The sequence below is a fragment of the Paralichthys olivaceus genome, chromosome 8, assembly GCF_024713975.1.
Source record: "Paralichthys olivaceus isolate ysfri-2021 chromosome 8, ASM2471397v2, whole genome shotgun sequence".
NCBI lineage: Eukaryota > Metazoa > Chordata > Actinopteri > Pleuronectiformes > Paralichthyidae > Paralichthys > Paralichthys olivaceus.
The window spans coordinates 8,308,921-8,330,904 of NC_091100.1; the positions used below are offsets into that span (position 1 = coordinate 8,308,921).

Here is a 21,984-nt window from a genome sequence, read left to right on the forward strand (position 1 = left end):
AGCTGCTGCTGCTTCTTGTCACTGCAGGGAAGGCTCATTTACACAGCGAGGCATAATGCCTTTTTAAACAATAGCTAAGAAAGACCTGTTTGTGTTTCCAGTCTTTGTGCCTCTTCTCGTCAGGTCGGCTGTGGCAGGTTGTCCTGCACGTTTCTGACCTGACAGCTGTCGGACTGTTTGAGGATTATCTGCTGCTGCTCCCACGTGGGGCGCACAGGGAGAGGATTACATAAAAAAAAACAGAGAGAGTGGATCTGTGCAATGTCGTGCTCTTGTAGTTTTTCAGTCTGCAGGGAGGTGACACTGTGAAGGGTCAGAGGAAAGATCCATGTTGCATTAGAAACTGTCCTAAGATCTTACACTGTTGGTTTACTTTTAATCTTGTCACCCCAGTTTCTGCCTCTCACATTAACAACAGACCTAAGGCTCCATTTCTGAAAAACTGGAGCATAATTTTTATAAACGACAAGTTTTGTTCCTTGACCTTCAAGGTTTTTCAAACATCACCAGGCTGAATCACTGTCAAAGAGCTTTTACATTATGAATGTAACTGTTTATCTCTCTTATGGCATGAGCATCTATAGAGTCAGGCCTATGTTAATGGAAGTGTGCTTTTAGCGTGTGCTGCTGTTGTTCCAGAGTCAGAGGGTCTTCATCGGGAGGCAGATGGGTCAGCAGAGTCTGATTTATTATTCATGAAGAGAAGTACATGTTCTCCTCCACTGATGTGTGTTGTGATCGTATTGATCCCAGCCTTCTAATGACCATGAAAAGTGATGTCAGAGCAAATGTACGCTCACTCTCTGACAAGGCAAGTGGCAAGTACATACATTTGTTAATTAGATTTGACAAGTATTTCCTTTCAAATGCTGCTGGATGGATTTATTTGTTGTGAGCACTTAAAGTAGTTCATGCAGGATCCTCAGTAACATTCATAGTTTAGAACAGCTCATGCTATTTTTGTTGTATATTTGTGCTCAATAAAAGTTTGTTTTGTTGTATAATTTTGGCAACACCAGCGGAATGGCTTTTGGGATGAGTTAGTCCACCAGTTCACAGCTACTATCAATGAGATTTTAGATATGTATGGTTCATAGATCATTTACTGATGACTGTCTGACATTTCCTCTAGCGCCACAATGAGGGTATTTAGTACAGTGCATATACTGTACGTAAAGATCGATGGTCCCCAAAAGTGAAGCCAAAGCATTTCCATCGCCCCCTGGTGGCTGGCTGCTGCATAGATCATAAACACCGACTCCTCCAAGGTAGCAGATTGGGACATGGGACTTGTGATTCGTTTAGCACTTGTATCAGCGAGATCTCCATAACACGGGTCATTTTCTGTGCAGACTCTGGGTCCAACATCAAAAAATGGCAGCAACCGTAACCAGGATTTTTTGGCTACATTTTTGTACAATGGGAAGAAGTGGACATGCATCGTCCATCGTTATTTACAGTTGATGGTTTAGAATTATTATTATTATTGTTATTGAAATATGCAAAACAGCCTCAGCTGTACTTTGTGTTTCGTGCTAATTAGCAGATGCTAGCATGTTAAAACGACGAACTGCAGTGAATAGATAGACTTCTCACTGTAATCTCAGCTTCCTCGTGCGAGATGTCGCAGACAAACACTTGCATTAGCTCGTCCAAACTGCACGTTCTGTGTGTTGACTATCATAAGAGTTTAATGCGGTTAGCTAATGGGCGTAATCTGATTAGTGTTGACCTCCCTCTGCCTGAGAACATGGGTGTGCACTGCAGCAGCACGGCCATCCATGTATTGTTCAGAGGGAGAGGCTGAGCCTATATATAAAGTCAAACTAATACCCTTGAGTCACAGAAAGTGAAACTCACCTTGACTACAGTTACTATGGTTAGAACGGATGGATGGCCTTTAGCTGCTGAGGCTAAACAGCGTACACGGTATTAATTGAAATAAGGATCCTGTGACTACTTCTGCTCTGCACTGAGGAACAAGCTCATGGCTTTGCTGAATAATTGATCATCAGCCATGTTGTCATTTATTATGTACGGTATATTTTACACCAATGGTAAATGCAGCAACAAAAGTTGTCTCGTTTGCATATTAATTCCTCAGGCAGCGCGTCCTGAGCTAATTTTAGAACATCAAACCTAATTTTATGCTGTTGCCCGTTTTTCCCTCCTCTGTTTTCCCTTTGATTCTGAATATTTTTAACTGTGCCTGGAGCTTTTTCTGGCCACTGGCTGTCTGCAGAGAAGCCTCCATTTGTTGTAATTAATGCACAAGCTCTCTTGAGCTAATGACCTGAGACTCTGGGTACGACGAGACATGATCCATAACTATAATTACCCATTAAGATGAAAGATATCTATATATACAGATGGTAGTTTTTAGATGGAGCTTGGCTATGAAGAGGCGAGGCTCATTTGATGTCAAATTACACTGTCCTGTCTCCATATCAGTTGTACTTTTACGAATCTGCCTTTTCTCAAATATTGTGTCATCAAACAATTCTGTTATTTTAGCTCAACTAAAGGGAAACACGACATACTGCTAAGAGCCTGAGGTCGAAGTGCTGTGATGTGATTGTTATGTGTTCTGTACCATGAAACCTCCATCCAGCATCTCCGAGTCTGGACCCTCTTACTGTAAGTCAATAAAGGCATTGATTTGGTTTCCAGCTCGTCAGACTCAGACAATGCTTTCAGAGTTGCTGGATGCCGGAAATTCATGTGTATAAGTGATGTCAGATAGATTACATTCTTTGTGTCTCAAATCATCATAGTTAAAAACTGAAGAGGTGCAGATAAACTGATCACTTTTTAACAGATCTTCACTTGCACATCAGTCTTTATCTGTGAAAGGTATTTTTCTGCAGAGCCTCTCTGATGTGAATCCAGATATAATTGGCCACACAGACCATGACTCGCTGCCAAAGTTGATGTAAGTAGGTAAGTAGGCTGTGATATCACTGAACAGGAATTATTTCAAACAGCTGCATGGTGCAGATTTTGAGTCAGAGATGAAAGAATGAGCAGCTCTGCTCAGATGAGCTAACATGTGACTCGTGGCATTTAAGGCAACCGGAGGTGAGATCACAATCACACTATGCTCTTTTTTCCAAGCATATGATGAAATGTGACTCTTTGTTTAACATCGACACATTTTAAGAATGACTATTTAACGTCTTATCTGTAGACGGTAAATAAAGACGGACGATGCGTCTCCACTTCCTCACACTATCCATATATTCTGGATGCAAGTGCTGCCATCTTGTGATTAAAATGAATGGAGTCGCAGTATAGCTAGGTACCGCCAATACACACTCATCCGATCGCGAGGCAGTCTCAGCTGTCAATCACAACATTTCATCTTGTTTTCAAAGCATTAAATAACTGAATAAAACCAAACTAACTGGAAAATGAACACTTGCATCAGTATGAGTAGAACTACTTATAATGAAAGAAATCTTCTTTGAAAAAAATGTATTTCATTGATTGACCTTTCGGTTTGCAGTATGTCCCATCAACTAATATGGAGGGGGCAGGTTCTGTCAGGTCGTCCATTTTTATATACACATACATATCTATGGTCTTATCATATACTTTGCTCCCCTTGTCACTTCCTGTCTCTTGATCACCATCACATCTGTCTTTGATCCTGAATGGATCACAGACCCGTCCATCTTCACATTTAACCCGACTATCTAAAAATGCTCTGAGTGAAAGAATCTCATTTGTAAGTTGAAGACGCTCGTGTTCGTCAGATTTAGGCGAGTGCAGGCAAAGATCTAAACACCAGTGATTGTGTTAGCGTACTTAGTCACACCTTGGCCTGTTGAGACACATGAGCAGATCATGATCTCATTTGAAACTCCACTGTTCATACTGTCTTCATTTTCTGAGTGTGCTCAGTTGAAGTTCTTTAATTTTATACTTCAGTATTAACATACAGAATGTATTGGAATATAGTCCTTTCTAGTGTATATAGTTCAAGAGGTAGGATACATATTTCTGGCTACTTTAGACGAAGGTTAAGTAAATTCAATCTTCTACCATCTCCTTCCCTCTAAACTGACAAAGGGCACTTTCTATCCAGACTTTCTACTGAAGTCCAAACCAAAATAAAAGAAAGGTGCCTCAGACCAATGGACCAGAGTTAACTCAGGGCAAAAGCGATGGTCTTGGTCTGGATCAAACTGAGCCATGGATCATATCGTTTGCATTGTGAAATAGTTTTTTGGATGGTTTAAACTTTTATACCAATTGCTATAAGATGAAAAATCATTTAACAATTGAAAACTTTAATTTTATTGAAATAACAATCTCAAGAGAGAGAGTAATAAAAACATAAATGCTTTTATTACACATATGATTCTACCATGTAGAAGTGTCTACCCAAAATTGATTAATTCACATATGCTGCAAATAGAGTATGAGTAGAACAGTGTTGTAATATTTTCTCTGACTGGCCTGTGTAACGACTTGTAGAATCTCTATCTCTCCTGTGAGCTCGGGCGGGTGTGGCTCGTCATTTGCACAGTAAAGCAACATGCAAATCTCTAATAACTTAAAAAAGCTTGACCTTGTCCTCTCGTGCACAGCGCTGCTCAGGAATCCTTAATACCAAGAAATGCAGTAGGGTTTCATTTCAAGGAACCTGCTGCTCTAACCCGTCTTTTATACGTGTGTGCCTTCAGGAGGACTCGTGAAAATTAAGCTGTTTTTAATGGAGAGTTCTGTTTACACTGGACTTCAGTAGCTCCCGATGTCGTATTCAGAAAAATGACTGCACCTGCTCAGTGAAGTCTACTCGAATGTGGCTGCACTATTTGTTCAGTTGAATATCACTTGTTCTGTTAAAGTACAAAAAGCCCAAAGCTCACTACACTGGATGGCACTTGACACTGAAACCAGGTGCTTTATAGTCACAACACAGTCAGACGACTAATCAGCAATGACAAAGTGAGGAAGGGAAGGTCGCTGTGGCTCTGTGGTGTCAAAGGCTTCGGCCTATTTTCTCACAGCAGCCAGCTATTACACTGCGGCTGTGTAATCTGTGATGAGAGAGCACGCCTCTGGTTTGAGCTCTTTGGAAAGAGTCAGGGACTTTTAAGTCTCATGCCCTGTCCTTATTGATAATTACTACAAGTCAGACACACACTGGCTCCAAAACACCAAGGTCCAATCCAGAGCCGCGAGCCGAGTGCAAGAAAATACAGAGTGAGACGACAAGCGGAGCCTCGGCTGCCGACAAGTAGCATAAATCAGCACTGTCTGTCTGCTGTGATAGGAGGCGGATCCGTACAGAATGACACTGGCCAATCACTCCACCGTCTGTCTGCTCTCTGCTTCAGCACACTGACACTGGCTGGAACATAAAATTTAAAAATCTGCTTGTGTCTTCCATGTTTGTTTAGTTCTCAGGTTTCCAAGTATTTGAATTTCAGTTGCCGCACAATCATTCACTTCCTTTTTGCTCAACAGCAGGCTCCAGTTTTTAGAATGTGAGTTTGAATGGTTGTTGCTGTTGATGATCAGCTTTAGCTACATTGGTGTTGAGGGCTCACGCTGATCAGAAAGGATCCCAGCAGAGTGGCTGAGGTAAACTCCTGACTCTGACGAGCCATGTATTTACCAGTTTGTGTGCCCAGTCTCTTATCTCACTGACAGTGTGCGACCGTTGGACTTTGTTGTGTATTTGGGGGACATGTGTTTTTCACTCATGGTGTGTGCATCCTCCTTTAAACTCATTTTCTCTATCTACATTTCTGAGCTCACTGGTGCTTGACTTCTATTATTTGTGCCACTTTTTATACCCTATAATTCAAATATATAAATCATTGTAAGAAAAGTTCATTTAGCATAATGATAATTTTTTTGGGGATTAAGTTTCTGCACTTTGAGGCTGTGTTTTACTCTGGTCAAAATAAAATAAAATTGAACCACACAGTCAGTTATTTTAGTACTTTTTAATTTAAAAATATGTCTTTGTCTAAATTAAATGTTGAATGATAAAATGCAAAATAGTTGATACTATGGAAAAATTAAAATTTTACATTGAAGTATTGATACCTTTGTTAAACCCACACAGAATCCAACTATTAGACTTTAAACTTGCAAGAAAACAATGTGGACAAATTAAAGAAGGGCAAAGGTGGCATTAAACTCATCATTAAATAATCTAACACAAGATGAATAAAAAGTTCATCTTTAAACTCCACACCTCACACCTTACTGAGATGTCATTGCATTACACAAATAATCCTGATCTGAACAAACAACGTGCAGTCATGCACGTTTGTGAGATAATGATTGATCAGCCCCTCTGCTCCACCCGTCTGACCCATAGACAACGCCGGCTGTCAGCGACCATCCATCGACCCATTAGCCTAGCCTCCAGTGCTAATGTGTCATTACATAATGTTTGAGCTTGACTTGGAGCGATTAGCACCGCTGTGCAGCAGCAGCCATGTGAACGGATGAATGGGTTCTGCAGCAGCTGGAGTTCGGCCAGACAATCTGGCCAATCAAATTGTGTGTGCGGGTTTTCCCCTCTTGTTCGGTGCAACTTATGAATCAATTGAATAAATGAGATGACACAAAAAGTCACTGTAAATATATGAAACATAGTCAATAGTCAGGAACAATCTTCTTTTTGATGCTGAAAGTCTTTACTAACTATCTACGCTTGGGCTTTATTTTGAATTTTCATCTATTTTTTTTGCATTTTTCCTTTTATGAGAGTAGGTGACGAGTGTGAGACACATTTAAAATCCCTACTGGATGTTGTGACTGTCCTTTAAAGAGTCGTTTCCCTCATGTCATCCATGAAACTCTAACAAATGATTCCAATAAGTTGCATTATGGGAAATGCAGGATCCAGTATTTACAGGGCTTAGGGACTAAAAGTCAAAATGTTTCAGCCTCTGCTGCTTCTATTCCAATCAGTTTTTTTTTAGCTTGTCTCTTGCTACTGCACATTTACTGATTCAGTTTCTGATTGACAGAAAATGAATTGATGTATTGTCTTAACTGAAGCTGAATTACTTGGAAACAAGACTCCCATCATACTTCCATCATAAACTTAGAGGTAGACGTAAGGAGAGAGATGCAGAAGAGATGAATGTTTGTTTATTAGCTGCTAATTTGAAAACACTCATCTGACCAATGGCTCCTGTAGTTTTTTCCCTTCCTGTCTTCATCCTACCCCTCAAAGATGGAGTGAGACATCCTGATTAAGCAAACACTGTGGAGGAGTGACAGGAGGGAGCGGCAGAGAGGGAGTGTGATTACCTGCTCCCTCTCTCTCTCTCTCTCTCTCTCTCTCCCTCTCCCTCTCCCTCTCCCTCTCTCTCTCCCTCCCTCCCTCCCTCCCTCTCTCTCTCTCTTTCCTCTTGCAGTCACCTCCCCTCTCTGGGAGTGTACACACTCCTGCATTCTCCCTGTGCTTGTTCACACACGCTCTCGTCTACATGCTGCACACACACACACACACACACACACACACACTCACTCACCGTCTTCTCTGACTGACTGACTGCACATCAGAGAAGAAACTCGGACAGGACGCTAAGTTTTTGGACAGGCTGCTTGTGTGTGTGTGCATGTGTGTGGGCTAAACAGAAGAAGAGAGAAGCTCCATCTGCCTGACATCAGGAAAGAAGATTTATGATTATTTTTGAAGGGAGAGAGGGATTTTTTTATTTCTTGCCGGTCAGACACAGAGACGGAACTTTTCCTCACTCAAGGACCTGCTGCTCCTTCTCGTGCCCGTGACAACTCACTCGCTCGACAGGGTGAGTGCGGCTGCCTCTCACACTCCCTCTTGCTCAATTGTACACACACTCCATTATTTTTTCCTTCCGTGTTGTCTTTCTTTCATGTCCTGCTCTCTGAGCAGCCTTCACAACTGTTCTTATTGATCTTTTACTCATTAGACCTCTGTCCAAAAGTGTGTGTGTCTGTGTGTGTGTGTGTGTGTGTGCATGTGCGTGTGTGAGTGTTTGTGTGTGTGTCACTTTTTACCCTGGGGATTCAAACTTAGGATTGTGTTTGCAGGAGACAGGCTTGGACAAGATGAAAAAGAAATCTCTCTTCAAACCAGCTCTGCCTGAAAGCATGTATATTTGGAAATGATATCAAAAAGCGTTCTCTGCATGGCAAAGATTCTGCCAGCCGCAGACTTCACTTGCACTCTTATAGTTAATTATCCTATTACATTGAGCATCTCATTCACCAGCATGAGCTGAAGCATTTTCTTCTTTTTCTCATCAATGTGAAACTAAAGCCGTTCCACAACAGTGCAAATGACATCATCGTCCACCGTCCCAGTCAAGGCATCTCTACCCACAGATGGTTATTTATGGTGGTGTCCACCCTTCAAAACACCACCATTCACTGAAATATGTGCCTTGTGGTTTGAATTGCAGTCTGTTTGAGGTCTTTTCATTAAGCTTGGGATCCTGTTTCTCACGTCAAGGTTTATGAACCTATGAGCCACTCTGCTTTTGGTCCAAACTGTGAAAGTGCAGTCAGGGCCGGGGATCAAACCACAGTACTTTTTAACTGTTCAGTGCGGTTGTCAGGCTTGTTGACTTATTCTTTGGTCAGATTTCCTAAATTAAATTTCTCTAGTTTACTTAACTAAGTCAAATTTCTGTATTTAAAGATATTATATGTAACAAGTGCTCATTAAAATGTCAAAGATGACAGAATGTGTACTTACATTATCCACAATGTTTCCCACAATGTTCAAACTTAGAGAAATCCCCAGTTTATTTGAAACAGGACATTTAATTTTGGTTTCCTTTTAATTGCATCATATCTTCTTTACCCGTAGCTTTGCCCGTCTCTGCTTTAACTTCCAGGGGAAACAACTTATGAAGGAAGGAAAAACACACTGTTAGCCAGTTAGCCACTCAGCTATCACGATCGTGCATTGCTGTTTTGCATCAGGTAGATTTTCATTGGTGGCGAAGACAACAACTCCCATGATCCCATGCTGCTTCAAGATCATCTTCATCAAACTAGGTGTTTTGTTCTTGTTTTGAGTGAGAGACCCCAACAGCTGAAGTTACATATTGTAGGTTAAACAGTTTGGCAAATCTGCTTCAATACAAAACAGGGTTAAAACATGTTTATGATGAAGAAACGATAAATGTGTTTAAGTATTAAAACTGAGGCTTCATATCTTAACCAATATCAAAATCTTTGAACAGTTCGTACCTCATTATTGGCTCATGTGTATAAGTGAGTTAGTATTGATGTCGATTTACATTTAGCCTCTCTGTGTCTAAGTGCATCCATGTTTTGTATCATATCTCCTTGAGTGATACTTTTCCATGTTCTTCGGTGTTAATGGAATCTCAGCACAGGAACTATGTGCTCTACTCAATGGAGGAAAGAACAGAAGGGGACCCATGGGAAAGCAGTGAGTTAATACCTGCTCACTCTGTAGCCTTGAAACATGCCTGCTGAGAGGGGTTGTGTTTTAATTTCACCTTTGTGCCAGCAGTGGACCACAAACAATCACCATCAAAGGATGGATTATCACAGTTTTCAGTCTAATTTATCTCTGTGCTAATGAATAAATTAACCCCCAGGTTAAGTAACTTTAGTTGAAAGACAAACAAAAGCAAGATTATTGCTCAAACCAACTTCCTGTTTCAACATATCGTACTTAAAGTTGTTTCAGAAAATCAGGCTCAACCGTTGGCCTGCTGGTCGTCTGGTACAAACACTCACTTGGACTCAAGGTTGATCTGATAACATTTTGGTTGAAAGGTCAAAGGTCACTCTGACATCACAAAACACATTTTGTAAGTAACTCTAAGTATGACCATTTTTAGACTGTTTGGACACAGTGATACAGTGATGAAATTTTTTATCAAATACTGTTCTGGTCATTATCTAGAGATAGATATTTTAGTATAGTGACCATATTTCCTGTGATATGACTTGTTGGTGGAGGCAAAACTAACTCAAGGCTTTTAATTCTACCTTTTCCTTGAAATGAGAAACAAAACATTTGTATCTACCAGTTTATTTTGGTTTGTTTATCAAATGTTAGACATGTTGTAAACACAGTATAGATGAGGTTGCCTCTCATTCCAAATTATGGAATCAGAAAATATAAAGAAAACCAGATGAACTACGAAATTATAACAATTAATGAAGTAAACTGTAAATCCCACAGTGAAGTTCTTTCATCCATCTGGTGACTGGTGTCATTAAATGATCCACACCCTGCCCATCAGGCTCCTGTGTTCGTTAATCATTAATTCTCTTTTATCCCTGTAAAACACCCACACACAATACTGGTCTTCTGTGAGAAAACCTGAATGTACACATGTGGATCTCTGCTCTTCTAAAAAGTTTTGCAGGACATTCAAAGAAACGACGAAAGAAACAAAGTTATGCAGAATATGTAAACATGTTGGACTTTGAAGCTGATGCCCGCGAATAGTTTTGAGAAACTATGATGTCGGCGTGGGGGTTAGATCGGATTGTCAATGCTGAGACTAAATTCAGTTTTCACGTTGTTGTTCAGAATAGTTTTTACCACATTTGTATAGACTGCATGTGAAGCTGAGGGATTCTCCAGGTAAACAGAGTGACACACACACACACACGGCCATAGCTTGTCTTTATCCTTTCGTACTCATTCACATGTGCAGCTATTGGATTACCAGTCTGGCAGTTATCCTATTACAAGACAGAGGTTGTAAGCTGTCATCTGTGTATGATATCAGACCGTCTCGTGTCTCACTCGCTTAGACACACACACAATGAATACACAAACACATTAACTGCCTCGGCATATGTTCACACCTGTACATTCCTCGTCTTGAATTTCACAGTGAGCGTTTACAAAATATAACACGTACAGCTCGAGAAAGCAGGGAAAGCAGATAGTGGACTCTTGAATTAGGCCCTGTGTCACAGGGTCAGTATTTTTAGGAGAAAAAGGGGCCGGACAAACAAAGGCAGGTCTGGTAAATTGGCGGGAGAGTTGTGATTAGCAGATTTCTCTGTGCTTCGTTCTTTCGTAGCTTCGGGCCCGATGCTGCTTGAGTAACAGATATCTTGACACCAGTAAGTAAACCTTGAACTCCCCCTCCTACAGTGGAGAGCGAGAGGAGTGGCTGCTGGTGTGCATGTTTATGAGTTATGAGGTGCTTCTAAGACAGACTGTAAGAGATCGGTGAATGCTACGTTCAAATACACACACACACAAGTACACACCTACACAAGACGTCTGGCTGAGCGAACCAGATGTACGATATATCTTTTTTTAAACATCATATCTGTGTTTTCAGTTTAGTTTTATGACTGTTTTTTACTGCCCCCTTATTGAGGTTGCTGCTGTGACTCACTGGTTGCGCACTTAAATAAATTTCCCTCCCACCAAAATGACTACATCTCCTTTGTTTGTTTTGCGAGACATAATGCCTGTCACAGAAGTCCTCGTGAAATAAACCCGCTCTAATTTTTTTCCAGCTGTCAGTGAATGTCTCAGTCTGTCTTTTGATCAGCAGAAACCGGTGTAAAAATAGCCACATCAGTGTTTTCATCATCAGCTCTGCGAGGAGCTGAGAGACAGGCCGCCCACCATGCAGCCCGCTGTGTACCTGCTGCAGACAGAGCTGAGGGGAAGCTGCCAATGGCCTGATTACAACCTGCTTTAGATGTGACAAGACGTCTTAGCTTTTCTGCCCTGGAAGCGTCTTCCTCTGGTCTTGTAAGCCTCAGCAAAACACGAGTGCTGATTGTATCTGCCCAGATGTGCTCCAGCTTGTAATTGCATGGAGCTTACTGAGAGCACAAAAATGCACACCCACTGGGTGATGCATGCAAATTGTTAAATGTTGAAATAAAGAGTGAGTAACATTTCATGTCTTTCAGCCGGTTGATTCATCTCATGCCTTTGTGGGTGTGAGCCTTATTTGTTGTCGACACATTCAAGTTTCTATGAGTCGCATACGAAATGATGATATGATACAAGATACGTTATGAATCCCTCTGGGGGGAAATTGAATGTTGACTTACGCACAGGACAAAAACAGGCAATTGAACTTTTTGAAACTATGAGGAAGTTACTGTAAACTATTGTCATGGTTGAGCAGAGAAGGTATTTTTTCTTATACAGAGACAAATGGATGATAATGATCAGGAATGTGAGTTGGTGATTCTGCGTTACATCACTAATAGTTTAGCAAAGAAATTTGACTGTGCACAACTACACTAATCGCTAAATAGGAATATATTTCAGAGTCCAGTATACATGAAGAGGTACGTGTTCCTGAGCAGAACTGATAATTGGATTACCACAAAAATAAAAGGTTAACTTTTTGATAATTGATAAAAACAAGGTCCCTATTTGTCCTGTGGTTCCCAATTCAAACGAGTGAACACTGCTCGCTCAGAGGATCATATGGACGTGACAGAGTCAGACTCTTAAACACCTGAGCAGCTTAACAAAGCTCTTTGTCAAGTGGGGAAACATTCCTGTGTGACAGCTCTTCACGATGGCCTGAGGGTAGAAGTTGAGAGGAGGAGGAGAAAACTGAGCTGCAGAGACATCCGTCCATTTCTGTTACTTTGTAATTCTCCTTTTTTTTTTTTTTAAAAGAAGCTTTTTATACCAGACGTTTTTCCTCCGTTTCTCCGCTCAGCTCTGCTGCAGCCAGCCTGCATCGTGCTAACCGACTACAGCTATTTTTACTCCACTCACTGTGGATTGGTTGTATTTATTTTGCCATCATCTGAATCACCAGTGGGCAGCCCACAGAAATCAGGCGGACAGGGTCATTGCTTTTCGGGGCAGCATTGTTTAGGGTGATCTGTGATTTCTTAAAAAACACAAACTTGCGATGGGTTTGTATCTCTTGATGTTTTGTTTCTGCGCCTCGTCCTTGTTCGGGTCCATTTTTTTGTCTATCAACCTTCTCCTCCCCTAATTCATAAGTAATGACCGTGCAGCAGGCAAGCAGGGAGCCAGGCAGAGTGGCAGAGCAGACATGCTGGCTGGCCGGGCCTCGTCCCTGTGGACCGGAGCCACTTATCTCTCACAATAATTACATGTACGTTGACTTGCTTAAGGAAAGTGGCCAGAAAGAGACTGAAGATTTGGGAAGTCTCACAGGCCTTCCTCTTCCTTTTCATTATGTATAATATTCTTGATTGAGACGACAAAACAACCGATTTAGTACAAAAAGTCTGTAAAGACTAAATTAAGCCGTCTGGTTGTAGCACAGACATAATGACAAACCATTATTATATGTTCAGCACATAAACAAATGATCTAATATGGGATTAGAACAGTGACTCCATAGCTTACCTTATCTCATTTACATTCTTAGATCGATCTGTTCTTAAAGCCTCTTCTGTTTCCCCAAACAAGCAAATTCATCATCATCATCACCTCAGCCTCTTTATTCTTCTTTATTCCCCCGAGAAGCTGTTTTCACCACCTTTATGAAATTCATACTTTCAGAATCCCTTACTTGAATGTAAAATGTGATGATGCAGCACAATCTGGTGTCTAATTCTTTCATTGACATGTAATTCTTATAATCTTATATATAATAATGACACTAGATGCTAACTCTGTCAGTAGCGTTGTGCTGTAGTACCTATGATGCTCCCTGGACACATGTTAACATATACCACCTCATATATAATTCACAAGTGTCTCTGCTTGAATGATTTTTCCATTTGTGCATTAAAATCCATTGCACTGACCATAAATGATTGTGTCAGATAAACAGATGTGTTGACCTGGAACTGCCAGACTTATCTCTGTGATGGTTGTACTGCGTTCTTGTTAATCTGGAAAACAACGAATATTAAGAATCTAAAAATTATGTTGTGAATAAGCAAAATTTACGTTACTGAGAAGAAATGGGAATAATAATGGTCCTGAAATTGTGCCCTGTGGAACACCACTAGACAAAGAGTACTTCTGGTATGAGGCGGAGTTAAACAGTCAGTCCTGAACATATTGTACTGTATATTACATTCGGATTGACAACTGGTTATTAATGTGATGAATATGGTAACTTAACTAGCATCAAACAAAAAAGGAAATATAAGAATCATTGGAGGAACACTATCCACATGAATGGGAACCAATTCCCCACAAATTAAGGCACAACACTTTGTTCCATTATTAGTTTCTTCATTATGTTGTATCTGGTCATGTTTTGCAGAACTGGTCACATCTACTATTACCCTGCTGTGTTTGCTTTGGAGAAAGAAGCAGGACTGTTAATAAAAAGCCCTGTCGCCATGATGTGTGAAATGGATGATTCTCCTTGACTGACCTATCTTTGCCTGTCTCTCTCTCTCTCTCTCTAGATGTCATGGCGTCCTCAGTACCGCAGTTCCAAGTTCCGCCACGTGTTCGGTAAGCCCGCCACCAAGGAGAACTGCTATGATGGTGTGCCAATCACACGCAGCGTCCAGGACAACCACTTCTGTGCTGTCAACCCACATTTCCTGGCAGTCATCACTGAGTGTGCCGGGGGAGGGGCCTTCTTGGTCCTGCCTATCCATCATGTGAGTATGTGTCTGTACACATAACAAGCTTCGAGTATAAATGAGCCTTAATAGGCCAGAAATGGTTCTTTGCTTGATAAACTTGCACTTCTTTGACTGGTTAGTACAAAACTATTCAAATAATCCTCCTTTGAAACTGAAAATGACTTAAGGTCAAAGTCAGACTTGATTTAATTAAAATAAAACAAAACAACTTTAAAATGACGATGGTGCCGTTTTGTTGGACAGCTGTGCTTTTTTTTGGGCGGACATGAAAATCGTTCTTCATTTATTAGCCGGGCTGAAATGCTTTGTCCTGTGCATATGTCATGGTCTAAGTCTCGACACACCACACCTGGAGCAGACAGCTCAGCTCTCAGAATATAAATAGCACAGCCGCAGTGAAGCCAAAAGAACGTCTGAATACCAGGAACCCCCCCGGCAGCTCATTCACTGTTACCTAAACATCACACTTATCTCCCTCACCAACCTCAGCTTACATGTGATTCCTCAGACACTTTTCCAAACATTATTTCGACATAATTTCCCATCTTCTGGTGTCAGTGATGATACTGATCTGTGAATGAACTCAGCCAGACCCCTGCACCCGAGTGACGGTCCGATGTACAGTCCCGCTGTATATCTTCAGAGTGATTCATCAAGCTGAACACCTCTCCCAACTTTCTCCCTCTTTCCGTCTGTCTCCGTCCTTTAAATCGTCTTTGTGAGTAATCGCCAACCCTCCTGGCATGGGCAAGAATTGCATATGTGCTTAGGAATGACATAACTCATGCTACGACCCCCTCTTCGCCTCCTTTCACTGTCTCGAGGTGGTGAAACTTCAGCAACCCCCTCCAACCGCCTTCACATCCCACCTGTGTGTGTGTGTGTCTGTGTACTCACAGATAAGCTATTGTTCTGTGAAGAAAAGTCGTTAAAACTCATAAATGTGACAAAAGACGTGCTGTGTTCCAGTTACCTGTGTTTGCTTCATGTTGGCTGGAAGCACAGAAAGTGGTTATATCACACCCCCCCCCCTTTCCAAACACGCCTTACGACCTGCACAGTAATGTAGCCTGCAGGTGTGTGTGTCAGTTGAAAGAAGGCTCTGTCCGTACAAACAGTGTAATTAGACGTCTTGTTGAGGCAGAAATCTTCAGCAACACTCAAGGACTTTTCATCATTCAATAATCACGGCGTGTGTCACAAATGTTAATGTCATGGATGATTATCTACCTCCCCTGTTTGGTGCATCTGTCTTTAACACTCATAAATTATTAGGGGAAGTCCACCATCATCCAGACACTAGTTCTCTTCTTTTCCTCAATCTCCTCCCTTCTGTGTATGTTCAGTCTATGCTTCTGCTTTAGCCCAGATCTCTAGAAAATCAGATTATTATTTCAAAAGACATCCCATTAAAAAAAAAAAGGTCAAACCCCTGTTTTAATCTGCTGATATGAAAAGAAGACATTGCACCAAATGAATGGATTTCCTTTATCCTCTAAACTCCAAAGTTTACTGCAGGTTAGCTTTTATTGTGTGAAGTTTACTCTCAGGTGGTTATCTCACAGGGACGGAAACCATTTGGGTAAAAGTAGAGTTTACAGGTTGTCTTTCTTAATTCCTAGAAAGTTTGTAGTGAGGTAGTAAAAGCCTTTTAACACAAAGGAGCAGCATGCCCATACATGGAGTGTAAATAAGAGAAATGCCTGTTTTACAGCAGCCTAGTCGCGTTACAATAGGTCCAACTGGGTCAATAAGAAACAAAACACATTTATAATATACACATAATTGAAATGAATTATATAAACTCATTATAGTTGTTTATCAAGCATATATAACATATTAATATTCTGCTTATAAATGCTAATAAAGTGGTTTTCAGTAAAGTGTTACTGATACTATCTGTGTTTTTTTCTATCAGACAGGTAAAGTGGACCCTCACCAAGCCAGAGTATCAGGCCACAGAGGCAACGTGTTAGACATCAAGTGGAATCCCTTCCATGACTACTGCATCGCCTCCGCCTCCGAGGACTCGACGGTTTGTACACACACACACACACACAAACACACACACACACACACACACACACACACACACACACACACACTGACATGTTATCATTTGCCCTGGAATAGTTTAATGAGGAGTCATTCCTCATCCCTGACATGGAATCTCTGAAGACAGAAAGAGAAAGAGTCAACACACTACCACATACTTTGTAAAACTAATTTTGGTCCTTGGGTCCCGTGAAAGGCGCTGCATAACTTCAAGCCATTATTATTATTTTACAAACAGGGTTTTGGAGGCTACATCTTTTATTAACCATCCGCAGTCGACTGCACATCCTGGGATTATTTCCACACTGACTGTTTTACACAACTCCCGAGGTGTTCTGAGACTGATTCTGGCTTTTGGTTGTGTTTTTTAATTTGGTATTTTGTGTGTGTGTGTGTGTGTGTGTGTGTGTGTGTGTGTGTGTGTGTGTGTGTGTGTGTGTGTGTGTGTGTGTGTGTGTGTGTGTGTGTGTGTGTGTGTGTGTGTGTGTGTGTGTGTGTGTGTGTTTTTGTCTGTCTACAGGTGAAGGTGTGGGAAATCCCTGCTCATGGTCTGATGAAGAACATCACAGTACCGTGGAAGGAGCTGCAGGGTCACAGTCGCAGAGTGAGCCTCATTGAGTGGCACCCAACGGCGAACAACATCCTCTTTAGTACAGGCTACGACTACAAGGTAACATAAACATACACACTAACCCTAACGCAGACTTTAAGGCTTTTCTATTTAAATGATTGTCACTCTCAGTTGATGCCACGCCCCCAAAATACGATCTGAAAGTGAAAAACTAGATTTAAAAAGGAGAAATAAGATTTAAAACAATCTGAAAATATAAAATCTGAAGACTTTAAGACCCCAAATATCAAAATATATATGAAAATTAAAAATTACATTACATTTGATTTAGCTGACGCTTTTATCCAAAGCGACTTACAATAAGTACAAATGAAAAGAAGTATTTTGTTCAACACTATTCCAGAACTGAATCAAAATTATATTTAACCCCAAAAAACCACATTGTTGTATTTTTCAAAGTTCAAGATCAAAGCTTGAACTTACGGCTTTCGAATCTCTTTCATCCTCAGATATTTGTAGTCTTCAGTTTTGCATCTGGCGTGTTGGAAACTTTCATCAAAGCTGTGACATATACTGTCAACACATATATAATACAATGCAGCCAAAGCTGTTTGTAGCAGCCTATTCCTCAGCAGCTTCACAGCTACCATCAGTAGTTAATACTATACAAAGCATCACAAGCATTTTCTACCTCATAAATTCATTTTCACTCTGAAGCACTGACTGTGTTCTTGTAGCGGGGGTGCCTTTGTGTTGTGTTGATGCGTTGGAGGTTAGCATCACACTTCCCAGGACTGTCACCGAGTAATTTATTGTCGAACACCAGCGATGGCAGCTGGAGGTGTAAAGAAACAGAATATTCACACAGTTCTTCTTGTGTTAATAGTTTCCGGGCTGATCCTATTATGAGCTTTAATGCTCTGTGTGTCAAACATGGTGTCGACTGTGAAAACAACGCAGCATCCCTGCTGCACTCGTTCCTCAACAAACTCCGTTAATAAGAACATGTATGCATGAAATGTTTTTTAAATGCAACTCTATCGTGTGAGATTTTTCTTCACACAGTATATGTGTGTGTGTTCCAGATTATGATCTGGAACCTGGACTATCCAGAGCAGGTGATCAAGAACCCCATGCGGACCATCAGCCACCACACAGACGTGATCCTCTCCATGTCGTTCAACACGGACTGCAGCCTCCTCGCCACCAGCTGCAAGGACAGGAAGGTCCGACTGATGGAGCCGCGCTCAGGAAACCTACTGCGGGTAATGCTCAGAGTGTGTGTGTGTGTGTGAACGTGTTTGTGTTTGTCTGCATTTATGTTCTTTGTATCTTGACCTGGATTAAGTCAATTCAATTCTGCAATAACAATTTAAGGAAATACATTGTTCTTGTTTTGATAATGTTACTTCAGTTTGAGCGAGCCTATGTAAAGTACCGATAAATTCAGTTCTCATTGTTGTTTTTTTTTGTTTTTTTTTTATTATTTTAAAATACAAGGAATGTATCTCTGTTTATTCATTATACAAAGTATTTTTGTTTTTGTGTTAGCTTCGGGACTTTTCTTAGATGCTTTGATTTCGAATTTACTTAAGGACTTCTTAGTTGTGTTTGCAGCAAAAAAAAAAGGAAATGTGTCTCTTTGCAAATGTTGATACAAATTTAAATTTTTTTAAATCAATAAAACCTGGAAACCATGAGCCTGAGTTGTGGTGTACAGTCGTACAACATTCAGTGTTGCGTAAGTGGAAGTTGCCTGCTACTTTTCCTCCTCCCAGCCAGGACACCCAGGCACTCATCCAGCACCACACAGCCAAAACTGACACCTCTGGGCTGGACTGGCCTCAGCATAACTCCACAGACTTCTGGATCAGCAGCCAATGACTCACACACTCGTCTGCTCTCACTCCTGCTGTCTGTCAAACCAGCACACGTGGACAAATAAGAATCATTTCACCACAGTGCGATAATATTAAAAACTAGATTTTTTAGTATGTTCTGATGAGTGTGTTTTTGTGTTTGCAGGAAGCCAACTGCAAGACGCACAGAGCCAGCAAGGTGCTGATCCTGGGCAACCTGAAGATGCTGCTCACATCAGGGGTTTCACGCTGGAACGAACGACAGATCGCTCTGTGGGATCAGGTAAGAGCAATACAGGAAGTTTCTCTGTGACAAAATAACCTCATCTCCCTCTAAAGATCCACTTACTGGATTCCACAGTCTTAATCAGAGAATGGAGCTGGAGCAGGTGTCATCGAATTGGATCACACGACCGAGGTTCAGGTGACGTGACGACACCTGAGCTGCGTCTCTTGCTCTGCGTCTATTCACTGAAGACGGTTGAACAGTGAAAAAGCAGGAAAATGGATGTTTGAGTTTTGTCATTTTCTCACATTTGTTCCTATAACTCAGAATGAACTTCAACAAATATTTTGTTGTGGTGAATCAGAGTTTCTTTATTTCCTCTCTAAACGTTTCTTGATCAGAAAATGTGTCTCACAATAAAGAGAAAAAACACTGACACATTCTCTAGCTACTAAAATATTGAAAACTCACATTCTTGATGGTTGTTTTACTCCTTTCGACACATAATCGATATCTGCAGTAGGTACAGGCTACACCTACATTAATAATTACTGAATATGTTTCCTGCCCTCCTTATTTATGCATCTCTTTCTGCAGAGATGTATTTATTACAGATGCACATTTGTACGACCCACATAGAAGCTAAATCAACCGACCAAACGATGTCGTCACTTTATTACATCATGACCTTATTTCATCACCCACACCATTAAAACCCCTGAGCATCAGAGAGTCAGGACAAAGATAAAAAAGACATAAACACTCATCTTCTAAACCAGTGACGTCAAATAGAACAGTCCTGTGACAAATACTTCCTCCATGAAGATAATAATGCTGAGTGTTAAGATTCAGTTTGTCACACTCAGAGGTTCGAATTTTTTGGGGAATTATTCAATACGTCTCAAAAAAGAATAATGATAATTATAATTATATATCAGTCACATGAGCCATTATTTGAGCTGAGGAAGTACTCTTGTTTCTTTTAAAGTGTATTTTGCTGATAGTATTTCTCTGGTTTAAATTAGGTAAACTTTAAATACAGAGCTTTTAACTTGTAATGGAGTAATTAAATGAATGACCTAATTCCTCCTTTACTCTGATGATGTATGACTCTTAAGATGCTGCAGAACGCTTCCAGCTTCTGATGCACAGCTCCGCCACCTACTGGACAAATTAGTGGACAACCACTCCTCAGTATAGCTTAGTATGGATTCACAGAGCCTGAGTTAAAGCGGAGCCAAAGTTATTCTCTTCATGATTATGTCAGTACCCTGATCTCACCTGTTGGTGTGTGAGTGTGTGGATGCAGCTGGCTGCTGTGTTTTGGTCAGTGTGAGTGTATCGTGGGTGGAGGATTACAGCTGAAGCATGGATTAGGGATTGAGCACTCAGTATTTTGAATTCTGCACTGGAGAGTGCTCCTCATGCAGACATGGATTTAAATGATGCAGTGTTTTGATATGAGGGAGAGCTGTACATGCTGCTGGTGTTCCAGGGTTGTTTTTTCATCCAGCTGCTCATCTTTGTGTTCTATAGGACGATCTGTCTGTGCCTTTGTTAGAAGAGAACTTGGACGGTTCATCAGGAGTCCTCTTTCCGTTCTATGACCCTGACACACACATGCTCTACGTGGCTGGGAAGGTGGGTCTCTGAAAGTAACCAGAAACTGTGCGAATATTTCATACACAAAATACTTTGAAGAATATTAATGGTACAAATGTTTCTCCTGCGTCTCGTCAGGGCGATGGAAATATCAGGTACTACGAGATCAGCTCAGAAAAACCATACATCCACTTCCTAACAGAGTACCGCTCACACTTACCACAGAAAGGAATGGGTAAGGAACACACACACTCACTCACACACACACACACACACACACACACACTTGTCTCTTTTTAGCGGCATTACTCAAAAACTACTGAACAGATTACCACAAAATTTGGTGGAAGGTTGCAGAGAAGCACCCATTCAATATTAGATCTGGGAGTGGATCCAGAAATGTTTTTTTTTTTTACTTCCTTAACATACCAAGGGGGGGGGGGGGGGATTTCAACAGTTTTTTGAATCCCTAAATAATAGGGGCCTGTTGGGCCTTGGGGGAGGTATGTGGTCTCTGAGTGCGGTTCTAGTTCTCTTAATTTAAAATGTTTGACATTTAAAACCTGTCAATGTCAGTCTGGAAGCGACGCCTCATGGCTGCGCTTACACTCCTGCACCTGTAAGCAAAGTCGCTGTGCAAATGAGCCGACCATATTTGCATAGATGATCCAGGTGATCAAACTGAGGTCGTACGTCACTTGAACTGATGCAGCATGAGGTGAAGCCTGCAAACATCCTGCTGAGTGTGGTGAAGGTAGAAGTAGAATAGAGACAGGGTTTGGATGGGATATTAAACTAAATGTACTGTGCGTGGGACGAGACAGCAGCAGCTCTGTTTTATTTGGCCATTTGCTGTTTCTGTAGGAGCGGACAATCACTTAATAGAACTTACATGGACTGCTAGCAATATCAAAAGTTGCATGATGTCAGCGTTTTTTTTAAATTCCTTTATATATTAGATTCCTTTCTATCATTGTGGTCATTTAAAAACATCTTGTAACTAGAATGGCACACAATAGATTTAATACCTCTCCGTAAATTCAATCAAGCTCAACCACATTACACCCAAATTTCACACACAACAATCTGTAGAGTTTGTCCTTCTGAATTCTGTCCAGTGAGCAGCAGGTCTGCAG

The 21,984-nt window shown here is 41.0% G+C and overlaps 1 protein-coding gene across 2 annotated transcripts in view; it reads left to right on the forward strand.

Moving 5' to 3' along the window:
• Window positions 1-21,984, forward strand: part of coro2aa (coronin 2Aa) — a 31,939-nt gene that overhangs the window by 5,837 nt on the left and 4,118 nt on the right. The window contains exons 1-8 of one of the 2 annotated variants that reach the window (XM_020101328.2): window positions 7,413-7,787; window positions 14,350-14,550; window positions 16,454-16,570; window positions 17,111-17,260; window positions 18,247-18,426; window positions 19,187-19,303; window positions 20,783-20,887; window positions 20,987-21,083. In XM_020101328.2, the coding sequence (XP_019956887.2) occupies window positions 14,350-14,550; window positions 16,454-16,570; window positions 17,111-17,260; window positions 18,247-18,426; window positions 19,187-19,303; window positions 20,783-20,887; window positions 20,987-21,083 (967 nt within the window). In that variant the 5' untranslated portion in view covers window positions 7,413-7,787. Of the gene's footprint in view, window positions 1-7,412; window positions 7,788-14,349; window positions 14,551-16,453; window positions 16,571-17,110; window positions 17,261-18,246; window positions 18,427-19,186; window positions 19,304-20,782; window positions 20,888-20,986; window positions 21,084-21,984 lie in introns of those variants that run through there. The other variant, XM_020101327.2, reaches the window with a different exon arrangement.